At 48.5% G+C, this 17,259-nt stretch overlaps 1 protein-coding gene across 4 annotated transcripts; it reads left to right on the top strand.

Annotated features, from left to right (window-relative positions):
* The first annotated feature begins 282 nt into the window (after positions 1-282).
* LOC308147516 (abl interactor 2-like) lies at positions 283-17,086 on the top strand. 4 transcript variants are annotated; one of them, XM_080519722.1, is made up of 11 exons: positions 283-422; positions 3,771-3,938; positions 5,974-6,150; positions 8,358-8,464; positions 10,245-10,391; positions 10,971-11,095; positions 11,219-11,425; positions 12,150-12,326; positions 12,746-12,832; positions 14,713-14,898; positions 15,792-17,086. In XM_080519722.1, the coding sequence occupies exons 1-11, from the start codon at positions 306-308 to the stop codon at positions 15,965-15,967; spliced, it is 1,674 nt and encodes a 557-aa protein (XP_080375848.1). In that variant the 5' UTR covers positions 283-305; the 3' UTR covers positions 15,968-17,086. The 4 variants fall into 4 exon arrangements, with proteins under 4 accessions (XP_080375848.1, XP_080375849.1, XP_080375850.1 ...); XM_080519723.1 differs by lacking the exon at positions 10,245-10,391; XM_080519724.1 differs by lacking the exon at positions 11,219-11,425.
* Positions 17,087-17,259: the final 173 nt, after the last annotated feature.

Raw genomic sequence — 17,259 nt, 5'->3', positions numbered from 1 at the left:
AGGAACAATCAGACCAGACCAGCTGAAATAATGAGGGACACACACAGAAACACCCTCACTCACCACGGTTCTTCAAGAACTGAAGCTTTAGTACACTGGACAAACACAGTTGAAGCACCAACATGAGAAAGCCTTCTCATGACTCCTGCAGTACCACAGCCGGCCGCGGGGGCGCCACTGAACACTCCTGCAGTACTACAGCCGGCCACCAGTAGCGCCACTGAACACACTCCTGCAGTACCACAGCCGGCCACCAGTGGCGCCACTGAGCACACACTGAGCAACACTGCGTTAAAGATGTGAAAATGGCGGAGCTTCAAATGCTACTGGAGGAGGAGATCCCGGCGGGGCGCAGCGCGCTGCTGGACAGCTTCACCAACTTGGAAAGAGTCGCGGAGTACTGCGAGAGTAACTATGTCCAGGTAGGCTGCGAAAGACGACTTCTGTGAGCATTGTGTGTTTGCAGCACGGCGGCTGCGAGGCTAGCTCATGCTAATGTAGTGCAGCACAGCAAGCGAGCTAGCTGAGGCTAAAGCAACAACAAGTCTAAACCCTGGACCTGGACCTGGACCTGGATCTGGATCTGGATGTGTCTGAACCGAACCGAACCTGGACCTGCTCTTTAAAACATCAGCTCCTCGTGGTGTTCATCCGTGTCAGCGCTCCTTGTGTGTTTGTACATCCACGAAAGGACGCTCGTTAGCCGGTTAGCTGCTCGGTACCAGAAACCAAACCTGGACCGTGGAGCTGGACCTGAACCCCCCCCCCCCCCCCCCCCCCCAGGCTCAGTCTGTACCCCGAGCCCGGCGAACAGTAGTCGGAGGTTCAGCTTGATGTGTGTGTGTGTGTGTGTGTGTGTGTGTGTGTGGTGTGTGTGTGTGTGTGTGTGTGTGTGTGTTGTGTGTGTGTGTGTGTGGGTTGGGGGGGGGGGGGGGGGGGGCTGGAAACAAACGTCTGAAGATTTATGGTTTTTCAAACGCACCAGACGATCATTTCTGAGGGACTGTGCATCTCTATGCACTTCGTGTGTAGGTCAGGGTTGTAGGGTAATAGTGAGTGTGTGGGTCAGGGTTGTAGGGTTGTAGGGTAATAGTGAGTGTGTGGGTCAGGGTTGTAGGGTAATAGTGAGTGTGTGGGTCAGGGTTGTTGTAGGGTTGCAGGGTAATAGTGAGTGTGTGGGTCAGGGTTGTAGGGTTGCAGGGTAATAGTGAGTGTGTGGGTCAGGGTTGTAGGGTAATAGTGAGTGTGTGGGTCAGGGTTGTAGGGTTGCAGGGTAATAGTGAGTGTGTGGGTCAGGGTTGTAGGGTTGCAGGGTAATAGTGAGTGTGTGGGTCAGGGTTGTAGGGTTGTAGGGTAATAGTGAGTGTGTGGGTCAGGGTTGTAGGGTAATAGTGAGTGTGTGGGTCAGGGTTGTAGGGTTGCAGGGTAATAGTGAGTGTGTGGGTCAGGGTTGTAGGGTAATAGTGAGTGTGTGGGTCAGGGTTGTAGGGTAATAGTGAGTGTGTGGGTCAGGGTTGTAGGATAATAGTGAATGTGTGGGTCAGGGTTGTAGGGTAATAGTGAGTGTGTGGGTCAGGGTTGTAGGGTAATAGTGAGTGTGTGGGTCAGGGTTGTAGGGTTGCAGGGTAATAGTGAGTGTGTGGGTCAGGGTTGTAGGGTTGCAGGGTAATAGTGAGTGTGTGGGTCAGGGTTGTAGGGTTGCAGGGTAATAGTGAGTGTGTGGGTCAGGGTTGTAGGGTAATAGTGAGTGTGTGGGTCAGGGTTGTAGGGTAATAGTGAGTGTGTGGGTCAGGGTTGTAGGGTAATAGTGAGTGTGTGGGTCAGGGTTGTAGGGTAATAGTGAGTGTGTGGATCAGGGTTGTAGGGTACCGTATTTTCTGCCTATAAGGCGCACCGGACTATAAGGTGCACCTACATTAATTGACATAATTTACAACTTTGTTCATATATAAGGCGCACCGCCCTATAAGGCGCATGGAATAGACCAGTGGTCGGCAACCTTGACAGCTCAAAGCCATTAAGTTACATTTTCCACTGATTCTAACACCCAGAGAGGTGCACATGCCTTATTTTGATAGTCCTACCTGCAGCCTATGCCAGGAGGACACTACACACAAAACCTTCTTCACTGCTGGTTGACAACTTACAACTACCAGTAATAATAATGATAATAAACTAAACTACGTGAAGTAAGCAACAAAAACACAACACAACACAATTATTACCGACACCACAAACCAAATATAACCCCCAATAATTGCATTTAAAACACCACAAACAGCTGCAATGAATTATGGGAGTTTCTATCGGCTGCACTGAGGAGCTCAGGATGTCCCATCATGCCTTGCAGTGACAAATTTTGTGTTGTTGGAGGTTATTGTGGGTTTTTGTTGGGCTTGTGTGTGTGTTGATTGTGTTTATGCTGTGTTTTTGTTCCCCAGTTTAGGGAGTCATTATTTCATCTAGTTTATTTTGGTTTGTTAGAATGTTGGTGTGCAACCATGAGTGATGAATGTGTTGTGTGGAGTGTCGTCCGCTCTGAAGCTTCGGTAGCGAAGTTAGAGTTGTCAAAATAAAAGCTACTGGGTGTTCAGCTGGCAAATAGCAGTCTCAAGTAGCACAATTCTTCCATATATAAGGCGCACCGGGTGATAAGGCGCACTGGCAGCTTTGGAGAAAATTTGAGGTATTTAGGTGCGCCTTATAGGGCGGAAAATACGGTAATAGTGAGTGTGTGGGTCAGGGTTGTAGGGTAATAGTGAATGTGTGGGTCAGGGTTGTAGGGTAATAGTGAGTGTGTGGGTCAGGGTTGTAGGGTTGTAGGGTAATAGTGAATGTGTGGGCCAGGGTTGTAGGGTAATAGTGAATGTGTGGGTCAGGGTTGTAGGGTAATAGTGAGTGTGTGGGTCAGGGTTGTAGGGTAATAGTGAATGTGTGGGTCAGGGTTGTAGGGTAATAGTGAATGTGTGGGTCAGGGTTGTAGGGTAATAGTGAATGTGTGGGTCAGGGTTGTAGGGTAATAGTGAGTGTGTGGGTCAGGGTTGTAGGGTTGTAGGGTAATAGTGAGTGTGTGGGTCAGGGTTGTAGGGTTGTAGGGTAATAGTGAGTGTGTGGGTCAGGGTTGTAGGGTTGTAGGGTAATAGTGAATGTGTGGGTCAGGGTTGTAGGGTTGTAGGGTAATAGTGAGTGTGTGGGTCAGGGTTGTAGGGTAATAGTGAATGTGTGGGTCAGGGTTGTAGGGTAATAGTGAATGTGTGGGTCAGGGTTGTAGGGTAATAATGAGGGTTATAGTGAGTGCAGACATGTGATTAGAGGTTTTCAGGGTGGTGACATGCAGGATGAAATGGACTAATCAGGTCTGACAGGATGTTGTTTGGTTGTCCACTGAGACATTGTCCATTGAGACATGACCAATCAAGCATTGTCCACTGAGGCAGCGGAAGGCTTTATCTGGAGAATATTGAGCACTATGCTGCACATGTGATTGACTGCTGTGATCTTGAACCTGGGCCGTCCTGCTTTGCTGCCTGTCGCATCACGATTCTCCTGAAAACAAACGGAGAATATCTATTGGGATGAAGTGCTTATCATGCTCAGTCTTTGTTTGGCTTCATCCACTGATGTTGAAAACGATTCCATCCTGTAGTTGAATCCAATGCTCATGAATGTGTCAGGGTGAGCTTGTTCACTCCCACTCGGCTTCACGTTCTCACCACAACAAGCAACTCTCTCCCCCACCTTCTGTTTGATTCCTTGTTTTGCTGCTCTAGTCTCCAGACAAGCAGAGGGCGCTGGAGGAGACCAAGAATTACACCACCCAGTCCCTGGCCAGTGTGGCCTACCTGATCAACACGCTGGCCAATAACGTGCTGCAGATGCTGGACATCCAGGCCTCGCAGCTCCGCCGCATGGAGTCCTCCATCAACCACATCTCACAGGTAGGAGGGACCAGACTTGGTGAAGATGATGCAGCACAGTGGGCCATCAGTGTTTGAATTGACTTTGCGAGTCCTGTACGGGTCTCAGTGCTGCTAAGGCCATGTTTACGCGGATACTCCTCTCATGTACACCAGATTCAGAGCTGCTGTGAGCAGGCCAGTGTAATGAGAAGCAGGAAGCCATGATAGAAAAAAACAATGTTTTGAACTGGGTGGTCAATCGCTGCCTACCTCCCTTTAGATGCAAACAGACAGAGTTTTTCTAAATCTCCACTGTGGGTGGAGTTTTCACGAATCATCGTTGGTGGAGACTGGTTGCTGATTTCTGTGTAAATGTAAAAAACGCTGAGGAATAGAATTATGTTGAAATACAAGGGTATGTGGAAAGCTGAAAGCTTGTACAGACTCTGGAGCTCTCACCAATCAAACTTGTCTTTCTAAAGTTCTTTTTAGCACAGTAGTGTGAATGAATGTAGAATAGTTTTCTTGTTGTATCTGTAGAGCTGATGCTGAACAGAAAACATGAACAATTTCCCTCAGTTTGCAAAGCGACCTGAATCCACTGCACTCGGGGAGCAGGAGCTTTCTGGCTTCAACGTGCTCTCATGTATTCATTCCATGAAATAAGTGTCTGATGTCCACAGTCAGAGCAGGGGTCACTACATCTGTTACTGCTTGACTTTCTGCTGGTGAGCACAGAAAGGATTGAAGGGACGGTGATCCCAGGAGGGAGCTCTGTGATTTCAGTGCTCACAGTCTCTACAGATACAGTAGCAGCCAGACTATGACACTGGACCGGAGGCTGCAGTGTTCAGAGGTAAGGCCTTTCCTCCAGAAAGAACTGGGAGCCAGTTCAGGGTCACTTCTTAAATGAGCACCGCCAAAGAACCGGCTGCTTTTCCAATGTCAATGGAGCCAAATGAGAGCCATATCATTGCGTCCCTACAAGACGTTGTACGTCACTGATTTCACCAACGTGGCACTGGCAGCACACATGCATGGACGAGGAGATGGGCTATATACGTGGGTTTGGTCTGGGTCGCTCACTGTAGTCGGGCCTGAACCTCAGATGCAGACCAAAGAACCAAAGTGAAAAAAACTGTATCCCCTGGTTGCTCCATTCTTGTTTTTTCACATCCGTCTTGCTTTAGTTTGGAGGCCCGGTGAGCCCATAGAGGAAAACTAGTAAGAATGCGTGAATGAGCTTGGGACTTATTTGTCAACATTTGGGCATTACATAGTGAATTTCTGCTCCTTTCACTGTATTTCTGGACGTGTCTGAATCAAAAGCTTCAGCATCAGGAGCAATGGAGGTGTAAAATGACAGAACGCAGCTGTACAGCTGTTTCCAGGGCAACCTACGTATATACACTGATTAAAGTTTTCTTTCACATGAAGCCATTAAAAGGCTCCTTTTATGGCTAAAAAAATCCAGCTTTCGTTTACAGTAGTATGTAGTTTGTTTAGTAGTTGCTGATGAAGCAAAAGTCTGGCTTCATTATAAAGACATTGTGTGGTAGAAAGTAGCGGAGCGCCCCCTGGTGCCTCATGCAGACCTCAGCCTGTGGTCATAACGCCATACAAGACCTGGAAGGGAAGTTGGTTACAATGATGATGGTGTCAAAAAGCAGAGTGTAAAACTGCTTGTATATTCTATACGTGACGCAGCTGACGGGGCGGCGCTGGAACTCTGCAGCTGCACCCTTCCAGAGACACCAGCTCCAGAGAGGGACTTTTCTGCTACTCACACATTCTTATGTTTGTTCTCTACAAACACTCCGGGGCGCCGTGTTCGCTCTCGATTTCAGAATGCCGACTCAGTGTCTCTGAACTCCTACCTGGTTCTTTGTGGTGGAAAGGCCCCCAGAGAACACAGTCATGCAGCCAGAGTGGGCCAGTGGAAGACTTCCTGAGGCAAAGTAGTGCCAGCTTGACTTGAGAGAAGTACTAGCCTTTACAGACGACGTGTCCAGCCTCAGGAAGTCCCAGCTGAACAGGAAGTATCAGTGTGTCCTCCTGTGCTCCTTGTCCACAGACTGTGGACATCCACAAAGAGAAGGTAGCTCGGCGGGAAATCGGCATCCTCACCACCAACAAAAACACCTCCCGCACACACAAGATCATCGCCCCGGCCAACCCCGAGAGGCCCGTGCGCTACATCCGCAAGCCCATCGACTACAGCCTGCTGGACGACATGGGCCACGGGGTCAAGGTGACCACTGTTCACTGTGGCAGCAGACGTTCACTGGAGGAACCCACTGCCCAGTCACTGTTCTATCTACTGCTCTATATCACTAACAATCACTGTTCTATCTTCTGCTCTATATCACTAATACCGTATTTTCCGCACTATAAGGCACCGGATTATAAGGCACACCTCCATTGATTGACATAATTTACAACTTTGTTCATATACAAGGCGCACGGAACAGACCAGTGGTCAGCAACCTTTATAGCTCAAAGCCATTAGGTTACATTTTCCACTGATTCTAACACCCAGAGAGGTGCACGCACTTTATTTTGATAGTCCTACCTGCAGCCTGTGCCAGGAGGACACTACACACAAAACCTTCTTCACTGCTGGTTGACAACTTACAACTACCGGTAATAAACTAATCTACATGAACTAAGCAACAAAAACAAAAACACAACACAATTATTACCGACACCACAGACCAAATATAATCCCCAATAATTGCATTTAAAACACCACGAACAGAAACTCCCATAATTCATTGCAGCTATCGGCTGCACTGAGGAGCTCAGGATGCAAGGCATGATGGGAATTCATGTTTTGTGTTGTTGGAGGTTATTGTGGGTTGTTGTTGGGCTTGGTGTTGTGTTGATTGTGTTTATGCTGTGTTTTTGTTCCCCAGTTTAGGGAGTCATTATTTCATCTAGTTTATTTTGGTTTGTTAGAATGTTGGTGTGCAACCATGAGTGATGAATGGGTTGTGTGGAGTGTCGTCCGCTCTGAGGATCCGGTTGCAAAGTTAGAGTTGTCAAAATAAAAGCTTCTGGTTGTTCAGCTGTCAAATAGCAGTCTGGAGTAGAGCAATTCTTCCATATATAAGGCACACCGGGCTATAAGGCGCACTGGCAGCTTTTGAGAAAATTTGAGGTATTTAGGTGCCTTATAGGGTGGAAAATACGGTAATCACTGTTTTATCCTCTGTTCTATATCACTAACAATCACTGTTCTATTTTCTGCTCTATATCACTAATAATCACTGTTCTATCCTCTGTTCTATATCACTAATAATGATAATAAGTTCTATCCATGACTGTCATTAATAATAAGTCAGTTGTTTTGGTCATGGAGTTGATGACTCAGCAGTAACGTTTCAGTAAAGGAACATGTAGAACGCAGCAGTACTAAGAATGTGGAGCACACAGTGTCATGTGTGAGAGCAAGGAGGTTCAGCTCACCACCAGCTTGTGATGTCAGCTGCTTCCTGTGACATCATGGTGTGGAGAAGTGACATCAGCACCTGGATTTCTTCTGCATGTAGAGTCAAAGACATCAGCTGACACTTGTGGAAAGGATAGAAAGGTGACCAATGTGAACAAGAACAGGTCTGTCTTTAGGGGAAGTGAAGGTCCTGGAGCTGAATCAGCACAACCCCTCCCACGCTAACCCTTTCAAGCACTCATGGAGTTCGTTCTTTGAAATGTGTCCGCCACATTTACACAGGTGGGTTCATAGCTCAATGTTTCCTTGGAATGACCCTGTACTCCCAGTTCTGATCAGAAGGCTTTTCTGTCACCTTCAATCTTGGTTTTAGGCAGGAATTGTTAGAACAGTTGACTGCACGGGATGAGTAGGAGAATTAGAAACCAATGAGAGGCCGCCTTTCAAAACATAGAGACCACATGGTTTCAATTGACCAATCACGTTGCTCGTTACTGGGCGTAATACAAAACCAGGAGTCAGTGGTGTGTTGTGCACACAAACCAATAATTTGTCATTTGCTGTTTTAGTTTTGGTGAACAAAGATGAATTCAGGCAAAGTTAGATGGTAACAAATAGTGATGGATATTATGCATATTTCTGAAAACTGACCATCCAAATGACGGCTGGACGGCGCGTAGTTTGAATTCCAGGAAGAAAAGTTCTCCACACTATGGCAGAGCAGCTTCCTCATGTCCCCCAGCTGGACTGGGTTAGTGAAGGAGCAGTGAGCACATCATGGACTGGCCTTGAGATCCTCTCTCTGTTCATCCACTAACCACTCTTTCTCCTCTTGTCTCCTTCCTGCTGCCTCACTGATTACTTACCAACTCTAGTGGTTGCAAAGGTTTAAGGTAAGATTGAAGGTGAGGCTGCAGTGGCTCCTTCATGGCGCTGTCGCTGGTTCTGACCACAAGTCCATGTGTGCTTCCTCTCATGCTTCTCTCCATCCCTGCACCTGATCCCAGGCCAGCGCTCAGACCATGAAGGCTGGAGGAGCAGGAGGACCACCTCGGACCAACCCCCCCACACAGAAGCCCCCCAGTCCACCCATGTCGGGAAAAGGGACCCTCGGGTATGTAGCTGTCCCTCCATCAGGCAAACTGGGAGGTGTTCTGTTCACTTTGTTGCCATGGCGACTGACTCAGAGTTTATTTCAGCTTTTTCTGGAATAGAGAACTTCGTCATGGTTTCCCAGATTTGAGGGTTTCCACACTTTCTGAAAGCCCCCCCCAGGGCCTTGACAGAAAAGTTGTGGTTTACACCAACATGAACTTTGAAGCTACCATGATGGATAGAAAAACAACTTCCAGTGTGGACTTTAGAAGTGCTGAAGATGACTAAAGTGAGGATTTGGTGAGGAGGGCCTCCAGAAGTCAATCCAGCGCTCACTGACAGGAAGCCACATGTTCACTGAGCTGCTTCTCTGGAGGTGTTGGGAGTTTTGTGTCTGACTGCTTCCTCCACAGGAACTGTGTGTGTGTGTAAGTGTTTGCATTTGTGTGGCTACACTCACTCACTCACAAGTTTGTAGGCTGGATAGTGTCGCAGAAGGTGTGTGTGTGTGTGTGTGTGTGTGTGTGTGTGTGTGTGTGTGTGTGTGTGTGTGTGTGTGTGTGTGTGTGTGTGTGTGTGTGTGTGTGTGTGTGTGTGTGTGTGTGTGTGTGTGTGTGTGTGTGTGTGTGTGTGTGTGTGTGTGTGTGTGTGTGTGTGTGTGATCCACCACAGCTCCAAACCCTCCATGGTGCTGCAGCACATCACTTTTCATTGAGTTGTGTGTTTTTGACCCAGCTCGTCCACTCCTGGCTGCCCCATGTCCTGACAGCAGCATGCTGTCACCATGGCAACACCCCGCTGTGCATGCTGCTCACTTTTATATCGCAACACACACTGCAACTGTAGCAGCTGAGATCTCATGTGATGCAGACGACTGGGATGAGAATGACTGTAATGAACTGGATGTGAGGGGAATGAACAGGAGACATGTTTTTCCTGAAGAGTCAATCAAGGGCTGCGTCTCAATAGTCCCTCCGATCTTCTTATCCATGACTTCTCCTTAACCCCCCCCAAGTGTTTTGTGTACAGGCCGTGATAACGACTGTCTGAATTCTCAATGAGCAACGGAAAGGAGGCTCGTTGCTTCCTTAAGAGCCCCTTTAGCCTAGGAAACACTGATGCTTCCTTTAGAGCCTCCTTTCGCCTAGGAAACACTGATGCTTCCTTGAGCAAAGGAGACCAGCTCCTGCTGCCCCACAATTCCTTGCGGTGGCTACATTTAAAGGGACCTGCTCATCAGAATCGTTTATGGAAAATCACAATGTCACAAAAAGGAGCAGATCACGTAACTCCTTTAGGAAGCCTCACAACACCTTTCCTAACTCCTTTAGGAAGCCTCCTAACACCTTCCCTTAACCCCTTTAGGAAGCCTCCTAACACCTTCCCTTCACCCCTTTCGGAAGCCTCCTAACACCTTCCCTTAACCCCTTTAGGAAGCCTCACAACACCTTTCCTAACTCCTTTAGGAAGCCTCCTAACCCGTATAGGAAGCCTCCGAACTCCTTTCCTTCACCCTGTGACATTATCCAGGGGGTGAAGTGATAGTGGACTGATAAGGAGATAGTAGGGACAATTCAGACATAGTCAAGGTTCACTTTACATCTTGTGAAAGTATCTTGCATTTACTTGTGGCTCCGCCTCTTTTAGTTTTGGCTCCGCCCTTCCTCCGAGACCCCTCAACCAACCCCTACATCATACCCCATTTTTTAAGTTTGCATTTGTTTGTTGCTGTCCTCCCCTCCCCTCACACCTCTCTGTGGATGCCCCCCCCCACAACACCCCTCCCCCCACCCCCACAGGCGCCACTCCCCCTATAGGACCCTCGAGCCGGTGCGTCCGCCCGTTGTCCCTAACGACTACGTCTCAAGCCCGATGCGCAGCATGGCGCCCCCCCAGCAGAGCCCTGCACGCACTGCATCTGTTAATCAGAGGAACCGCACGTACAGGTACCCCCTTCCCACTTTCCCAGCATGCCTTTCTACACTCCTAAACCAGCCCCCCCCCCACCCCGACCTGCAGCTCTTTTGCCTTTGTCTGGGTCTTTTTTCTCTGAACTGACTCGTCATAGGAAGCTTTTCTTCCCTGTCCTCCCTCCAGTCCCTGTCAGGGTATGGAACACCCCCGTCCCCACACACTTTCTTGCTGGACTGCAGGGGGGGGGGGCACAGATGGGATAAGTTCCAACTTCCTCCACAGCTCATTTTCCTCCTCATGTGTCTCAATGCTTCCTGCTTCTACATGGCTCTCACGTCTGTCCTGTGTGGTTGATCCGTCACTTTTGTCCAGACATTCAGCTGCCTGTCCTCCTGATTGGACTGTCCTCACTGAGACATGAGTCCTTTCAGTATGACTGTAGTATGACATCAGTGCTGCTGCAGAACACACTTCAGTCTGCAGAGCCTGTTCAGGAACTACGTCTTTTCTTCTTTTTCATTGTCCCCTTCAACACTGGTGCGTCTGTCTGTCTGTGTGTCTGTGTGTGTGTCTGTGTGTGTGGTCCTGCTCTGCCCCCCCCCCCCCCGCAGCAGTGGCAGCAGTGGAGGCAGCCACCCCAGCAGCAGTCGAAGCAGCAGCAGAGAAAACAGTGGCAGTGGCAGTGTGGGCGTTCCCATCGCCGTGCCGACCCCGGCCCTGCCCACTGCCTTCCCAGGTAACCTGCTTGTTACCTGTGCACCTGGTTGAGACGTACTAACAGGACTGCAGCGCCCCTCCTCACCCCTCCCCACCTCCCTTCTCTCTCTCCTTCCTTCTTTCACCCCCCTTCTGGCCCCAGGTTCTGCTACTGTCTCCTCCAACCCATCCAAACCTCCACCCAACACTGCCACCACCCCTGGGCCCCCTCCCTGTGTCCTCGATGGCCCCACACAGGCCCCTAACCTCCCTGTAGAGATCCCACCTGTCCCCCCACCCCCTCCCCAGCTCCCTGCCTCCGCGGCCCCCACTGGCACAGGCCCTGCTGCTTATGGCAACCTTGCACAAGGTGAGTGACCTAGTGGGAGAGGAGACCCCCCCCCCCCCATCAGCCTCCATCACCCTCCATCACCCACCATCACCCTCCATCACCCACCATCACCCTCCATCACCCACCATCACCCTCCATCACCCCCCATAACCCTCCATAAGCCCCATCACCCCCCATAATCCTCCATCACCCACCATCACCCCCACCATCACCCCCCATCACCCACCATCACCCTCCATAATCACCCCCCATCACCCACCATCACCCTCCATAATCACCCCCCATCACCATCACCGGGTCCTCACCCTGTCCTCATCCAGTCCTCATCCAGTCCTCACCCAGTCCCTCACCCTGTCCCTCATCCAGTTCTCATCCAGTCCTCACCCGGTCCTCATCCTGTCCTCATCCTGTTGTCACCCGGTCCTCATCATGTCCTCATGCTGTCCCTCACCCGGTCCTCACCCGGTCCTCATCCTGTTCCTCACCCGGTCCTCACCCGGTCCTCACCTAGTCCTCACCCATGCCTGCTCATGAGTTGTGTGGTGAAATGAACAGTTGTGGCTGTGCAGCCGTGGCAGTGACCCTGTAATGTTCCCTCACCCTGTCCTCACCCGGTCCTCACCCTGTTCCCTACCATGGACGAGCCCCGAGTTCATTTTTTACTTCTAACATGGGACTTTTGCCAAACAGCCTGTTTGTCAACAGTTTGTCTCTGCTGCCCCCTGCTGTGGCATCCTGGCAGGTGCACCTCAGTTCTACAGCATGAACCGGCCAGTGCAGCAGCAGCAGCAGCAGCAGCAGAATGTCCCAGTGGGTGGCTCCCTGCCGTACCGCCGCCCGTCCTCCGTCACCGGGCAGCCCAGTGTGCCAGTCAACCAGAGCCAGCTCAACGGGGGGCCACACTTCATCCAGAACCCAGGTACCGTCTACAATCCAGTTGTGAACATGTCAGGTCACCCTGGATCAAATGACACCCTGAAAGGTTCCCATCATAACATAGAGAAGGTGGAGAGAACAGAGCAGACTGGAGACAGAGAGAAGTCTGACCCTCCAGCAGGAAGTGATGTGGTTATCACAACATCACAGGATGCTGCGCCACGGTTTCCCCCAGTGTGGTGCTTGTTTTCTAAATGACTATCTTCCTCTTCCTACTTCATTTCTAGTTTTTCACAAACACTTTTCACAATTTGTCCAGAAAGAAGTTGCAGCTTTTGTTGTGTGCCTACAATATAACGTGTTGCTGTTACTGCTCTGCAAGTCTCCGATGTTGTTCACACCTCCTCTTCCTCTTTCCCCTCTTCCTTGTCCTCCTCCACCTGATGTGTATTGCATTGACAGCAGGCCCCCTCGCCCCCCCTCCCCCCTCCATGCAGATCACTCCTCAGCTGCCTCTGATGGGATTTGTGGCTCGAGTTCAGGAGACCAGTAAGTGTTTGAGCTGCATGACTGAAGGTGGATCACTTCATATTCACTGTTGACCGTCTGCATCACTGCATGTTGGCGATGGGGCCGATCTGCAGTATCGGTATCGGGTTCCATTCCGACGGAATTCCTGGACCCAACCTACGGAGATGTGGGATCCGTGAACCACGCCTGTGCTTAAGGCTATTCCCTGCTGGCTGCAAAATGTGGAATGGATTTCCTGATCGGAGGCGGTTCTCAATGAGACACAGAATAATGAGTCAGGAAGTCCATTCCACAGTTTGCGGCCAGCTGGCAGGCTAGCGTAGCAGGACTGTGCTGTTCAACTTTTCATGACATGTCGCTGTTTGGACATATTTTGTGCTCAAAACACCACAAAGCAGCGGCAGTGTTTACAAAGCCTTGTCCAGCAGGTGGCGCTCTGCCGCCAGACGTCAGCGTTTTAAACCTGCAGCTCTCCAGGAGAAGCTCTGACATCAGAACGGTGAGCAGCAGCGCCCCCAGGCTGTCAGCAGGAGATTTACACCTCCGTGAAGCTGCGTCCTCCTCCACGCTAAACTCACTAAAATAGTCCCAGTGGGCGGAGCTGCTGAGAGCTGAAACATTCTGCTGCTGCTTGATGGAGAATTTCTCCTGATTAATACAGTGGTAGTGAGGTTTTAAACATAGAGCTAGTTTATTAGAGACCATGACGTCACTCAGACCCTCACATTGTCCACATGGTTTATAGAACTAGTTTATTAGAGACCATGACGTCACTCAGACCCTCACATTGTCCACATGGTTTATAGAACTAGTTTATTAGAGACCATGACGTCACTCAGACCCTCACATTGTCCACATGGTTTATAGAACTAGTTTATTAGAGACCATGACGTCACTCAGACCCCCACATTGTCCACATGGTTTATAGAACTAGTTTATTAGAGACCATGACGTCACTCAGACCCTCACATTGTCCACATGGTTTATAGAACTAGTTTATTAGAGACCATGACGTCACTCAGACCCCCACATTGTCCACATGGTTTATAGAACTAGTTTATTAGAGACCATGACGTCACTCAGACCCTCACATTGTCCACATGGTTTATAGAACTAGTTTATTAGAGACCATGACGTCACTCAGACCCCCACATTGTCCACATGGTTTATAGAACTAGTTTATTAGAGACCATGACGTCACTCAGACCCTCACATTGTCCACATGGTTTATAGAACTAGTTTATTAGAGACCATGACGTCACTCAGACCCTCACATTGTCCACATGGTTTATAGAACTAGTTTATTAGAGACCATGATGTCACTCAGACCCTCACATTGTCCACATGGTTTATAGAACTAGTTTATTAGAGACCATGATGTCACTCAGACCCTCACATTGTCCACATGGTTTATAGAACTAGTTTATTAGAGACCATGATGTCACTCAGACCCTCACATTGTCCACATGGTTTATAGAACTAGTTTATTAGAGACCCACATTGTCCACATGGTTTAAAGATAGAACTAGTTTATTAGAGACCCACATTGTCCACATGGTTTAAAGATAGAACTAGTTTATTAGAGACCCACATTGTCCACATGAACTGCTTCCTTTTCTCACCTTCTACTGACCTCAAGTCGTCTGTAGAGAGAAAACATGTAAACATTCATAACTTTACTGTGGAGACTGTTTATTACTGCCTCATGTAAAATGTACTAGAATGAGAATAATAATAATAATATTGAAGCTAAAAGCTGTGGTATGGGAAGAGTATTGGTATCATCACATTTCCACATTCAGGTGTCGGGATCAGAACGGAAGTGGCCAAATGTGGATTGGTGCTTCCCTACTGCATGTCCAGTGTTCACCCCCTAATTCGCTGCCTCCGTCTTCCAGTCTCAGACGTGCCCCCTCCGCCTCCGCCAGCAGAAGAGCCATTATTGGAGGAGCCCACGCCTCCTCCCCCACCTCCCGAGGACTACGAGGACGAGGAGGATGAGGAAGAGTCTGCTGTGGTGGAGTACAGCGACCCGTACGCCGAGGAGGACCCCCCCTGGGCTCCGCGCAGCTACATGGAGAAAGGTCAGCTACCAGACCAACACATCATTGTGAAAAACGCCATGTATAAAGTCACTGATGTGTAAACGTGAATAACTTTCACTATTCTACCATCACATTGTGTGTAAACATGAATAACTCTCTATTCTACCATCACATTGTGTGTAAACATGAATAACTTTCACTATTCTACCATCACATTGTGTGTAAACATGAATAACTCACTATTCTACCATCACATTGTGTGTAAACATGAATAACTCACTATTCTACCATCACATTGTGTGTAAACATGAATAACTCACTATTCTACCATCACATTGTGTGTAAACATGAATAACTTTCACTATTCCACCATCACATTGTGTGTAAACATGAATAACTCACTATTCTACCATCACATTGTGTGTAAACATGAATAACTTTCACTATTCTACCATCACATTGTGTGTAAACATTAATAACTCACTATTCTACCATCACATTGTGTGTAAACATGAATAACTCACTATTCTACCATCACATTGTGTGTAAACATGAATAACTCACTATTCTACCATCACATTGTGTGTAAACATGAATAACTTTCACTATTCTACCATCACATTGTGTGTAAACATGAATAACTCACTATTCTACCATCACATTGTGTGTAAACATGAATAACTTTCACTATTCTACCATCACATTGTGTGTAAACATGAATAACTCACTATTCTACCATCACATTGTGTGTAAACATGAATAACTTTCACTCTTCCACCATCACATAATGTGGCATGAGCTCATATGAACCGACATTCCTCAGTAGAAGTAAAGTCCTACAGACTCATTCATTGATTGATTGCTTGATTGAAGTTCAAGGTGAAGACAACAAGCTCCGCCCACTCAGTGTGTTTGCCGTTTGTCCGTCTCAGTGGTGGCCATCTACGACTACGCCCGCGACAAAGAGGACGAGCTGTCATTCCAGGAGGGAGCCATCATCTACGTGATCAAGAAGAATGACGACGGCTGGTACGAGGGCGTGATGAACGGCACCACCGGCCTCTTCCCCGGGAACTACGTGGAGTCCATCATGCACTACGCCGACTGAGCCGGGCGGGGCCAGCAGGACCAGCTCCAGGACCAGCTCCAGGACCCAGTCCATCCTTGTCCATGAACAGAGCACCACCGGACAGCTTGGTGTTCCACTACGTAGTCTGTGCTTCTTCTCAGCTCTTTACTTTAAACACTATTTATTGGTGGACAGGACCAGTGGGGGGCTTCCTGAGCAGGAGGGGCCAAGGCTCAGTCAAAGCACACGGTAACTCCACCTTCTCCCAGTGGAAGGAAAGAGGAGCAGCTTTCCAGTGGACAGCCTGGCTGCAGCTTGAAGTCTGGCTCGCCTTGCTTTTCCTCCCAAGCAGAGTGGCAGACTGCATGTTTCACTGAGGGGATTCCTGCTCTTCTCATGGTTTATGTCTTAATATTTTGCTGTGGTTTGGTTTTTCATTCTCACCCACTCAAGACCATGCATTGACAGTAGCTCCTTTCCAAGACGCTTGTGCCATATTGAAGTGTGTGTTGCTGTTCAGAGGTCATCACTTCATTTGCAATAAATTGGCCAGAGTGGGGTTCTCCAACTCCAAATCTTTACTTTTTCAGGTTTTTTGAAGTCTTTCAAATCAAAAGCACATACATTTGTAGTAAAAAGGTGTAGAAGAAGAAATAATATAAATGTGAGCTGTATTATGTCCTCAATTTGGGACTTGCTGAATATGAAAAAGAAGCCAGCTGTTGTGTTGAAATGGTTTAAACCATCGCAAGCCCGATACTTAAAAAAAAAAAGAAAAAAAAAGAGGTGTCGTTAGTCCACCGTACAGTTTCATACGCTTGGCTGTGGGTGTTTGCGATGGCTCAGTGCTTGTACTTATGTCAGAATCTTTATTTTCTATGAAAAAAAGCCTCGAACCAGTGGGTCTGTATGTGAGTCTTGCATGCCATTGTTCTTCTCTGTGCTGGTGTCCAAAACCCTGTGGCTCTGAGCAGGCACCGGCCTCATCCAAAGAGCTGTCACTGCTGAACAACTGTGTGAATCCTGCAGACACAGGCCCGCTCTTGACCCTGGGTCTGCAGGATTCACAGACGTCCCTCAGAACGTCCAGAATACCATTGTGTTGCACAGTTTAAAGTTGAATTGCAGAATGATCATATTTGTAAAATCATGAGAACAAAGACAATAAAGTTATTAAGATTTATTGGTGTGATTTCGTGCCTTTCTTGTGCTCTGGAAAGCTCCACATAGGATGGGAACCCCGCCGCCACACACAACTACAATTGGATGAGAAGAACCAACAGGTGCCTCAAGCATTGAATAGTCTTTTCTTCGCCTGATATCTTGGGAAA

This window comes from Blennius ocellaris, assembly GCF_963422515.1.
Source record: "Blennius ocellaris genome assembly, chromosome: 24".
Classification (NCBI taxonomy): Eukaryota; Metazoa; Chordata; class Actinopteri; order Blenniiformes; family Blenniidae; genus Blennius; species Blennius ocellaris.
Note: the sequence above shows the minus strand (reverse complement) of the source record. Positions and strands in the feature narration are given on the sequence as shown.